Consider the following 12,966-nt stretch of genomic DNA (forward strand, 5'->3'; position numbering starts at 1 on the left):
CTTAGTCAAACGGTTTCTCTATATTTATACCTATCTATCTATATTCTAATCCAATACATCCATCTAATATCCAAATCATAACTTTCTTGCAGTTCACAAAATTATTCAACGTATGCAGGTGATATTTATCATTAGTTGGATTGAGAATTTTCAATAATTATTTTGAGTTTATAAATTTATCCTGTTTTTTGAAAACATTGAAACCGACTGAAAATTTTAGTTTTGAATGAAAAAGACTAAGAAATTGTCAAAAAACCACTGATTTATTGATAATTAGAAAGACCGGTTTCGGTTATTACACCATTGTCAATCTCTGATAAACCGTTTATCAGAGATCGACAATGGTGTAATAACCGAAACCGGTCTTTCTAATTATCAATAAATCAGTGGTTTTTTGACAATTTCTTAGTCTTTTTCATTCAATATGAATAATTACCACAATATCAACTTCTCAACTACACAAAAAGTGAAAATTTTAGTATTCTTTACGCTTACACTTTCTTCATTTGTAAAAATTACACTAGAAATGTGAATAACCTTAATACAGTAGTCATGGGCACTTACATAGTCGAAGTAGAAAAGCACTTTCCGCTCGGCAAAGCGAGCACGTTGCAAGTTGCGAACATTCTTCGATCTGATGTAGGCGTCCAGCTTCTGCTGCTGAATGATGTATCCGGTTGGAATGGTCACATCAAGCACTGCCATTCCCGAACGAACCGATTCATTGTAATTTGTCCACCTGTACAACAGAATTGTAATAGAATTAATTGAATAGATCAGAGTACAGTCAGGGAAGAATATAAAAAATCTGGTGTGGCGCACTCACACAACTTTCCTTGCCGTTATGAAAATTGATCACCTGACGCTAGTGTTCCCGCGCAACTCAAGTCAACAAAGATCTGAGCCAGCTGGTGACAGGACAATAAAGCTGGATACACACGAGATCTGCTATCTCTTCATAGTGAATGATTCAATAGAATCAACAGTGTTGCCAACAGTCTGCAATTGAATAATCACATTTTCTCAAATTTCAAGCTAATTATCAAATTTAGTTGAAAATGTTACTGAACATTAATTGAAGAGATTTTCATGCCCACTCGAAATTTTTTGTTTAAATTATATCTGAGACCTGATAATTGGAAATCTAAAATCAAACTTTGCATAGATGGGGCGGAGCTCCTGAAATTTTTACAGATATGGGACTTGTGGCAGTTGATATAGCTTAACATTGACTATTTTAGGTATGAATTTGATCAAAATGGTTGGAGCCATTTTCGAGAAAATCTCGAAAAACTCTGTTTTTGACAGCATTTTCGCCATTTTAGCCGCCAACTTGAATTGCATTTGATCGAAATTGTTCGTGTCGGATCCTTATAGTGTAAGGACCTTAAGTTCCAAATTTCAAGTCATTAAGTTAATTGGGAGATGAGATATCGTGTACACAGACACACATACACTCATACACACACACACATACAGACCAATACCCAAAAGCCACTTTTTTGGACTCAGGGGACCTTGAAACATATGGAAATTTAGAAATTGGGGTACCTTAATTTTTTCCGGAAAGCAATACTTTCCTTACCTATGGTAATAGGACAAGGAAAGTAAAAGCTGGTTTAATTTATCAAACATTGAATCATCAATTATATGTTCATGCCGTCACAAATAAATGTGGACTACCTCTTATGATGCCCACTAAATCATAATAGAATTTATTGAGATGTTCAGAGTAGGTAAAAATCTAAAAAGTAGTCTCAATTGATTGAATGATTTATCAAATACTAGTAGTTCTGTGAACAGTAGACCTCGCGCAATTATAAACCACAGCCTATACTGTCCATCAGAGTAAATCCTGTCTGTATGTTATGTTGTGTCGGCGAGATATCGGTGTGAAAACGGCTAATGGCTGTTGGGGTTGGTGTATCAAAAATGCTAACATCAAAAGCTAATCTCCTTCAAGACATACTGGCAACAGGTCAGCCCGAGTTCAAAGCAGATAACGGTCGAGAGACAATACTATGCTATTTTAGTTATTAATTGCATGCAATTACTAGTCCACACAGCAGCTGATTTCCTAAAAAGTTACATTTATTTAGATATTAATTGCATGCGCTATTACATGCAATTAATAATCCACTCGACAGCTGATTTATGATGAATAATTCTATAGTCTGATTTTTACGGTAATATTGGCATTAGAAGGAGACTCCTTTTCCTTTTGTATTATCCTTAAAATTCAAAATTTCAAAAAACCCTATACCTTACCCCGTCGACGCGAAATTCAAAAAGGAACATACATGTCAAATTTCATGAAAATCTATTGCTGCGTTTCGCCGTAAATGCGGAACATGAATATAAACATATAAACAAAAAAAAAATTGAACATAAAGAGAAATGCAAAACCGTCGACTTGAATTGTAGACCTCACTTCGTTCGGTCAATTATTCTATCAATGATATTTTTATGCTGTCTCAAATAAATGAATGTAGACTATTGACACCCCTCTTCTGATGCGGATAAGAAATCAAACCAATAATAAATAAAGCGGAAATAAATATAAACACATGATTGAGGCAATGTTAGTTTATCAGAGTTCCAATAATAACAACTCAACTAACTACAGTTGAAAGGAGTGAAGTGATCAAAGTATTTTTTACAATGACAGCTCAATACCTCAAGACATATGATCGAAAAGTTTTTACAATAAATTAATAATTAATCTTCAAATTTTCAAAAAATTTTTTCTTGAAAAATCTTAAAATTTAAATTTGCAAAACTTCAAGTTTCTTATAGAAATAGCGGTAGCATTGTGTGTTAGCAAAACTTCAAATTTTACAATGTAACACTGAAAAAATAATTTGAAAAGCATAAACAAATTTGAATCAAATCATTCATTTATCGACAATCACAAATCATTATATTATACAATAATATAATTGGTAGGAGGCAACAGGCTCAGCTGAAAACTGGCTTTCTCCCAAATTTTGATGGATAAAAGTTTCGAAGAAAGAATTACGTTACATTTTATCTTTTCACTTCCTTGTCCAATTTTTAGTCGAAAATAACGACTAAACTGGAAATGTTGAACATTGATGTTTGAAAACAAAAATATTTCCTAATTATTATTATTTAACGAAAATCCTAAATAAATGCTGTAAAATCACCCCGAAGACCTCTGCTACTGCAGACATTGACAACAGGGTTAACAGCTAGATGGAAATTCGATGAGAACCACTATCCAAAAAAATATTTCACTCAAATCTCGAATAATTGCCAATTTTGATGGGACAGTAATAATAATTTGTGTAACAGTACCAGTAACTTAGTGGTTTTTCACAGTGAATGTTCAAGTTTGCAATGAAATATGGAAAAACTGCATTTGAAGAGAAGAAACCAACTGAATGAGATGATTGATGAGATAGTAAGCCCTGAAATTGATCAGTTGCGACCTGAAAACTCTGACGCCAGACCTGAACCAGCCAGGTCACTCGATATTATTATTTTTATAATATTATTATATAATTTTTAAAATTTTCCACTAAAAAGGAATTTGTCATTCTTGTTTTGTTTATTATTCTTCATTTTTTGTTTGTAAGATTTCTTTTCATAAGTGTATTTTTCATTTTTGTTTGTTATATTTTCTGTAATAAACTCCCTTCTTCTGGGGGTACTAGGACGAAGGAAAAAGGAAAAAAAGGAAAGGAAAATTTAGTAGGCTACCTTTGGCATGATTTGTAGGTGATGTGCGACTGATTCCTGCCGTGGAAGACAGCATGCGTGCGCAGTGAGAAAGCGCGCACTGGTGGCTGAGTCTGGAACTTGGGGATGTCCACGTTGTATTGCACCGACATCTGCAGGATCGCGTATCCGGCACCATTCGCCTGCACCTTCACTGTGCCCCACGCTTCTGGGATCTAAACAACAAAACATTCGACTTTAAAACAAATACCATTTTTTCCTTGCCATTGAAGCTTTGAAGCATGGGATAAGGTATGTTTATTTATTTTATTATTCAGAATTACACAACTTACAGAAAAGTACGACAGGCTTATAAGCCCAAAGCGGTTCCAATTCTAATTTATACAACAGTCCAAATTTAGCTAGGTATTATGTGTCACTTCAACATTCTCCAGTTACACACTCAATTTACAATTCAAAACAGACAAAAATCATTTTTAAATTAGAAAAATACTTCTAAATTGAATTAAATCAATTACAAATATTCAGAAAATTCCAAACTTTGAAAAAACTATAAAATTTTGAGACCGAAAAGACAAACACACTGTATGTTGAAGTAATCTTTGAGCAACATCAAAATGAAGATTAAATCAAGTCACATGTTATAGTTGTTGAATTTATTCGTATCGGTAAGTTTACAAAAATCATAATCATTCATTATCAACTTTTATTCAGCCCATGATACAATAAATGTAACATTGGCTTAGTCGTCGACAATACATCAATTGCAAATATAACATTATTTTTTATTTATTCATCACATTGTGTACAAATATCATACTTAACATGAGGAAAGGCACAACAGGCTCATGCCCAAAACTGTCCCATTTCCAATTTATACTATACTGTCCAAATCAAAATGTTGGTTATGTCACTTTCACTTTTCAAAATACAATTTACGCTCTTCAATACTCAGAACAACGAGCAAATTTATATTGGAGCACAATATAACTATACTAACATAAATGAGAATATAACTGGACTGACATGAGTTTAAATCGATGAACGTTACAACACAGTCTAATTTCACATTACATGATGTTCGTCAAATATAACATAACAAAGAGTTCAAGTCTACAGTATAAAAATCATTAATAGAATGGAAAGGATTCAACAGTAGCCAGGCCCCAATCACTGACTTGAATTTCACATAACTCAGTTTCCGGATATTCAAGGGAAGGGCATTAAGAATTAAGAAATCTGATCAGTCAGACATGAGGAACTACAAGATTATTACGTGCTCTTGTAGCTTGATTATGCACTTGGTCACTTGTACTATATCCATCCTAATTTGTCTTGACAGTCAGCAAACTAAGAACAGTCGTTATCCTATACTATTAAACGAGCAATTTCTGTTTATATGTTTATATATCTGTATGTGACAGGATTTCGAAAACGGCTCTAACGATTTTCACGAAATTTTGAACAAAGTAGGTTTATATTATGAAAATTCGATTGCACTAGGTCTCAACTCTGGGATAACTCGCTGAAGGACATTAAAAGGATAAATACGTCCTTGGAAAAACAGATGGAAATTGTGTCGTCTGTCGATACCGTACGATAATGGAAGTGAGTGAACGAGTGTATGTGTGGGATCATTCAGCTGATCTCACGAGAAGAAAAATATTTTCGTTTATTTTCCTTTTTTTAGAAAACATGTTTAATTCAGAAAGTCCAAAATAGTTTCTAGATGCTGTTAGTGTAGAAAAGTGCATAGTGTTTGTACATAGATGATGTGTTTGTTTTTTGAAGTGTGAATAAATTGTTATTTTGATGAGTGATAGTAGCTTAACCTAGATTTTGATTTGGACTGTAGTATAAATCTGAAAAGGTCAGTTTTGGGCATAAGCCAGTTGTGCCTCCTCATCAAAAAAAATCAAATCAAATCAAATTTATTTTGTCAAATTGAAAACAATACAATGAAGGCCATAGCCTTCCTGAGAAAATGAATAAATAAATATAAACTATAAATTCAATCTTTTGTTACAAATTTTCTATGCTTTTACACTCCAGAGCAAAGCTCGGTCCCCCGATATTTTTATTCTAATAAAGGATTGTAGTGATGTTATTTTAGTGCATCATTTAAGTCCTTCATCTTCTCTCAGGAAATCGCCGCCATTTTGCAACAAACTATCCCCTCGAGGAGAAGCTGTTTTCAGAAATTCAGGGAGATTGCACGTTAATTCCTAGATACATAAATTAGTATTGAATACCATTTAGTATTAGAGTCTAACCCTATTAAGTAGCCCGTCTTATTATGTAAGTATCAATGTTTCTTTGAATAATTCATTCATCAGGTGGTTCAATTTATGAAGTGACTCTATTCTATTTTAAATCGTGTGACCAATGATTGTAAATATTGAATAAGAATTGAGGAAATGGGAGCACTAACCTCAATTCTTTGTAGTTGAGCAATGTTCTTGTTGTTGACAAAGAGGCGCCTAGTTTTGCCGGGTAGTGCAGTCGCCTCGACAGTCACTGACAGAGATGACACATCCCTGATGCGGGCGCGGTTTGTGTATTCGATCAGTGATTTCATCGCCCAAGCTGTGTCCTGAAAAAGGCAAACATTTGGAATTAATAGGATAACACATAGCCTACTTAATATCGTAATTGAGAGAAAAATCAATAGTTATTTGTGCAACTAGTGCGCAAAGTGACAGTTTGCTGCACCGAAAGAAACGTTTACGCCCGAGCCGTAGGCGAGGGCGGAATGGTTTCTTGAGTGCAGCAGAAGAACTTTGTGCACGTATTTCACATTAAGTTTTTCCTACAGTTACCATTGAATATGAAAAGTGGGTAATTATAGGTAAAATTGCCTGAAATGCATCAAATGTTTTTCTGTATAATTTTATTATTGATAAAAACCTTAATCCTAAAATCCTAAAGTCCTCGTTGCCCTTGGTTATAATATATATAATGAATAATAATTAGCGCGTTGTGCTTCGTTGCACCTCTGCTCACTATAGCAGCCACAGCAGTCACTGTTACCAACTTCATTTTGATTTTGCTGCACTGTTGCTCCATATAACCTACTAAGTATTTTGCGTTGCCATGTTGCAAATCTGAAGTGCAGAAAAATTTTTCCCGCACTAGAGCGGAAAAGTGATTCTTTGCGTTCTGTAATCAGTGCAGCAATGGCCACTTTTCAACGTAACTGTAGGAAAAGTATATTGTAGGTACAATTGGTAATCTGACTTATCATAATGACTTGTTATAATGGCAGTATTTGATTAATATTGGTGTTGCTATCCCTGTCTATCATATAAAAAAAACAGATGGCGCTATCCTTTTCTAGCTCAGCAACATTGTTATATCGTTTTTCAACAATGTAGAATATTATTGTAGTTAACAAAATTTTTAATCTCAATTATGAAAAGTTATTATTCAATTATTGAGGAATATTTTTTCTTGAATAGAATCTAATTGATTATTTTAAACAATAATAAACAGTTAATATTACATCAGATTATCCATCAGAACATTAACTCCATCAGTATGTTAACGTCGAGCGCTTAGCTCTAGGGACAAACTAATTCCGCTAGATCGCTCCAGCTGTACTATTCACTTGCTACCCGAGCATAGCAGGCGTAAAACCGTGCTTTAGAGGTACACATACCAGCGGCTATTATTGTGTCTATAAAAGAAGTTTAAGCATCAACTTTATTAATCAAGAACAGCGCTACAAGTTGCTATGAATTTGAAGTCTATAGAACGAACATTGAATGTGAAAAAGGAGTTAATAAAAATTTAATTTTTTTAAGATTTTCAAAAACAAACTTGACGTAATTGTGCTATATTGAAGAGCAGACTTGCATATTTGTCTCAAATTTTTCTGACCAGTAGTTTTTTTAGGGTATGTGTACCATCTGCCTCAAAAAGTGACTTTTGAAGCCCTATGTTAGCTAACAGAAGCTGATAAAAATATTTCAATTACATAGATTATGTCCTATGAACCTGTCCAATAGATTAGAAAAAGAAAAAAAAAATTATTGAATGCACAACCTTGACCACTAGAGTTGAGCCACATGACTATGGCGTCCATGTTTGCAATGTATACACACTGTCTCTAAATGGGATTAAGTCCCAGTCTCATGATGAAATATACATACATGATAATTGACACATTGTGTACGTTCTGGGAACACAATAAATTGTGACTTGTGGTAAAAATAATCCGCGTACCATGGAAAGCATTTTGACAGTAAATTTTACCAAATCCAGATACGGGTAAATAAATCCTGCCTCGCACTCTGACCGTGGTGCATTCAAAATGTATCACAATCAAAGAGCTGTCATTGGTCGATAGGATGAACCATCTGAGCATGTGCAAATAGCTTGGTTGGTCTACCATAGCAAAGCCACAGACTACATAACCAACAAAATGATGTTTGATAGCCATTTGTAGAATGATTTCTGCTTTATTAGAATATTTCAGAGTAATTAAATGGAAGTGAAGTAGTACACACAGAAGGGAAGTTTGTAAAGCAGCCTTTGTTCATTCACGCAGCTCTAGTACGAGAGATTCTACCTGGCTCTTTCTCGAAAACAGAGGTCTCGTTTATGCTCTTTCCTTCACTAATTACTCCCACTATCCAACAGCATTCTCCCTACTTTTGTGTCAGCATCCAATTGTGCGCAGCATGCTTACTCCTCCCCACTACTCTGTCCATGCTACAAGCTGTGGAAGGAGAAACCGGTTTTCCCTCTTCATGTTAAAAGTGTTATATCTCGGTCTATAGCAAACGACACACTTTGATGAAAATCAATTTCAAAAGTGCGCGCCAAAAGCTTGAGCAAAAGATTTTGTAGTGGCGTTCCATGGGCACAGAATAGGTACAGAATGGAAACTTGTAATCAAACGCCTATCTAACCAATGCTTTTTACATGACGCAAATACTAGACACGTCACGTGACCTTGGGAAGTCCCAATCCTGGTCTTCTGATTGGCTCGTGGCAGTGAACGAGATCAATTGAACCAACCATCAATACTATTACAATGCGGCACTTCCTAACAAGATGGCGGATTTTTGCGTCAGGGTACTAGCCAAGTTTCCATACTGTATGTATACTGTGTCATGAGTACAAGTAATTTCGCACCAGTCACGTGACTTGGAAAAAATTACCAGTGGAACTGGAACAGTTTACCACTTACTGTGATCGATCCCAGAACGAATCCATTGGTAATATTAAATTTGTAGTACCTGTGTAGACGCCCACCCGCCATCAGTCAACCGCTGAGAGTTGAGCCACTTGACGATGGAGTCGAGCATCACCTCCTGTCTGGCGACATACACGAGCAGCGCATAGGCGGTCGTCTCTATGTTGGTCGAGTCGTACTTGTAGGGCAAACGTGGCAGCAGGAACGGCTTCTGGTTCTCCATCTTCACTGGAGGGGCTGGCACCGACTCCTTTCCCCAGTACATCAGACCACCTGACCAACAATATTACAATCATTTATCCATTGAAAATTTTATCATTCGTCAATTATATTCAAATAATAATTAATTAAAAACTGTAGTACATAATAAAACAGTATCAGTAACTGAATGATACAGTATCATCGACTTAATGATACAGTATCAATAACTGATCGATACAGTATGAGTAACTGATTATGATTGTTTGTGATTTATACAATTAAATATTTATGTTGAAAAGTGTATGCTGACAATGCAGAAATTCTTTACATGCTGTAATTAATACTGTAAGCGAATGAAAATGCAAATAAATAATTTGAATTTGAACTGAAAGAGATACAGTATCAGTAGCTGAATGATACAGTATCAATAGCTGAATGATACAGTATCAATAACTAAATGATACAGTATCAATAACTGAATCATACAGTATCAGTAACTGAATCATACAGTATTATTCATCAATTAAAACCGTACTTCAACTTACGTCAAGTGCGTGGTTTGATCATTTTTGTTCCAAAGTCCAATGAAGAATAATAGTTCAATAAATAAATGGTGGTTTTTCAAAATTGTAAATAATTTTATCTCAACTAGTCAAAATTAACCTTTTTATAGCAGATACTAATATTGTTTATTTATTCATTTAGAAAAATTGCAACATATAGATGCTTACAGCTCATTTGCGCAAATCATCAGAGAGTATAATCTAGAATGGGATTTAATGAATTGTACAGTTTTTTGTATGATGTACAATGCATATTCATTGTACATTGTTGTGTGATAGGCGACTAATTTTCAACTAAAGTCCATGGGTCCGTGCAAATCTTAGTTATTCCTGAAGACGATAGGAGCGCATTGCTGCCGATTCTATCAAAATGGCCATCGCTTTCTTTTTCGCTCTTTCTCTCACATTAGCTCACAGGCGTTCTGGCTTCACTGGCAGCACTGTATTTCATAAACGCAAGTTAACTTTCGCGAAAAAGGAAGATTTTCCTTTTTCCTCGCGCAAGAAAATTTTCACCCCCAAAAATGTTACAATATTTTCCAAATTATGATTGACAGGTGTTTCAATTAGGCTACTTTGATTGATATGGCATCTGGAATGAGCTTTATTGTTACCTTCGTTGCGAGCATGTTTGATAAGTATCCCGAAGGCTGCCTCTGCAGTAGCAGCCTTACTCAGCATCAAGGCGTATGCCACAATGGCCACTTCATAGGGATCTCCGTGGGTGTCAAGCAGTTTCAGATTTCTCTCCAACCACTGAATCGCCCGGCCTTGCGCCAACGCCACCTGACTTCCTAAGCCCTGCAATATTCAACCAAATTTAGACAATCCACCAAATGAACGCAATACGTTGAATGAAAATGAAGAAAATAAAGCATAAATATATCTAATTGTATATATAGAGCGTTTATGTTTCCAAATTCCACTGTAATTCAGTGTAATTTAATGAAGAGTATGAATGAACGCGACATTAGATCTCAATTCAAGATAGATTTCTCCAAGAGTGTTTTCTACACAAAGGAATAGTACATTCAACATTACTCCATATGAATTGTAGAATGCTTTCTTTCCTGTGTCTTGTATTTGTTACTGTGGGCTGTGTCTTTTTGTTCGACCATTTAGAGCCGGTTTCCGAGCTCGGGATTTAGCTAAGTTCTAGACTTTAACCGGCTTTAAACTCTGGAGTCAGAAAATTGGCTTTCCGAGTCAGAGCGTTAACGTAGTCGAGGACTACGAATAGACCCTGGAGTTTAGAGATCACGTTAGACCCTGGAGTTTATAATTTCGCTTTCTGAGTGAAGGGCTTATAAGTTCAGGACATGAATTAGATTCTCGCCTCTTTCCGAGTCGAGGATTTATCAAAAATAGTTAAGTCCAGAACTTAAAACAGCGTGATTTTAAACCCTCGACTGGGGTAGGGTTTGAATTTAAGTTCTAGACTTAACCTTCTTCATAATATTATGCGTAAAAAACTAACCTTATTTATTTTACGACTGTGACAACATAACCTAGAAATGTTGAAGTAAAATAATACAATGATTGCCTTGGAATGGCCATCATCACATCTCCCAATGTGAATATTATTAATCAATGGCATATTCAACATACTAATAATAATAAATTATTATTCAAGTTTTTTTTTAAAAACAAATACCTACATTTTCCAACTCAATAGGAAGGTAGCATACTAACATTTTTATTCCAAAATCAATGACAAGGATCAATGACAAGGATCAATGATAAATAATAGCATAACGTAAAATGAAATGTTTATTTTTTTATTCATATATGTCAAAAGGTTAGGTTTTGCTTTGAATTTTTAGATCCACACAAAACAAAGAAATCGAAACATAGTTTCACAAAATAATTGTCACAAAACAGTTTGGAGAGCATTTGAATATCCCGCTGCAATCCGGTGTTTTGCTATAGGCCTGATGCCAACAATACAACAGCAAAATATTGAGAACTTCCCTCTTACTACGTTAAAGTTCTGGACTCAAATAAGAACTCAATAGACCCTGGAGTTTAGAACATAAACCCGTGACTCAGAAAGTTGATTTAGACCCGAGAGCTTATTTTAGTCCTGGACTCTGTAAGGTCCAGAACTTATAGATCCCGAGCTCGGAAACCGGCCCTTAGATTTTTTGACAAGTGCCTGATCTCACTGTTTAGGTGGCCAGTGGATGCTATTTAATCTATTTATCTATCTGTGAATAGGAAATGACATTGGGGTAATACGGCAAGGCGGAATATCCAAGAGGATCTCTCTGCCGATAAAAGTCATATCAATAAAAACTGTAACTCAAGACGATAGTAGTTTCTTTTCGTGAAGCTTTATGACGCTAGTGTCTCTCATACTGCGTTCTTACACTCTCACCCAGCCAAAACAGTAATCATAGACACTTATCGACAGTAACCGGCTTGAAATTTGGAAAATAAACGACCTATGCCATGGGATAGCTTCTTATGCTATCTTTTCTTTATGATACTCAACTACAACAATCCAAGTTAATACAATGAAGTAAGTTCAGTCAATAAGTACCGTCCTGTACTACAGCAATCTAAATTTAGACAATGGCGTGAATAAATGTAATACGTACTGAACTACAGCAATCTAAATTTAGACAAAAATAGTTTTGAATTGTTTTTTTTTCAACTCGATATTCACGAATAATGTTTTTAAATGTAGAAATGGTGCATTTCTAGAGTGTATGTATAATATAAGTAGGACAATATATGAATCGTTACTCGATCCTAGATTATTTAATAAACTTTAAACACTCGTTCCAAAAGACTCAATTATTATGTCTCTATCAGAATTTTATAAATGCAACTATTTATCGAATTATAGGCCAAGTGTTCAATGATGTACATAAATTGTTTGTTCAAAGCTAATATAAATGAAGATAATAATAATACCGAGTGACCTGGCTAGCTCAGGTCTGGTTCCCAGTTCCCAGGTCGCAACTGATCTATTTCAGGGCCTCTAACATGACCTAACGAATGAAGATGTAAATGTTACTTTAAAATATAATATTTTACGAGCTTACCCCGGTCAAATCTTTCACAGTATCCAGTGTTATAAGAACGTGCGCCGTCAAAGATATATTTCTGAAGCGTATGTGATCGTCAGGCCAGTTGAGAGAGTGATTCATCTTTCGGTCAGGCAGCCATGTTACTTCGTAGAAAGCGCCCTCCTGTGTTTGATGTTGCAACACCCAGTACACTGACTTCGCAATCAACTGTAACACGCAAATAATAATCAATTAATAAAGATTGAGATCATTGATTCATTGAAAA

At 35.1% G+C, this 12,966-nt stretch overlaps 1 protein-coding gene across 1 annotated transcript in view; it reads right to left on the reverse strand.

Annotated features, from left to right (window-relative positions):
* The window catches only part of LOC111055856 (CD109 antigen-like), a 156,698-nt gene that overhangs the window by 6,907 nt on the left and 136,825 nt on the right, over window positions 1-12,966 (reverse strand). Inside the window, 6 exon segments of the mRNA XM_039421984.1 lie at window positions 565-739; window positions 3,724-3,917; window positions 6,134-6,295; window positions 8,946-9,175; window positions 10,281-10,467; window positions 12,717-12,908. Coding sequence (XP_039277918.1) covers window positions 565-739; window positions 3,724-3,917; window positions 6,134-6,295; window positions 8,946-9,175; window positions 10,281-10,467; window positions 12,717-12,908 — 1,140 coding nt within the window.

Source organism: Nilaparvata lugens, chromosome 2 (genome assembly GCF_014356525.2).
Source record: "Nilaparvata lugens isolate BPH chromosome 2, ASM1435652v1, whole genome shotgun sequence".
Lineage (NCBI taxonomy): Eukaryota > Metazoa > Arthropoda > Insecta > Hemiptera > Delphacidae > Nilaparvata > Nilaparvata lugens.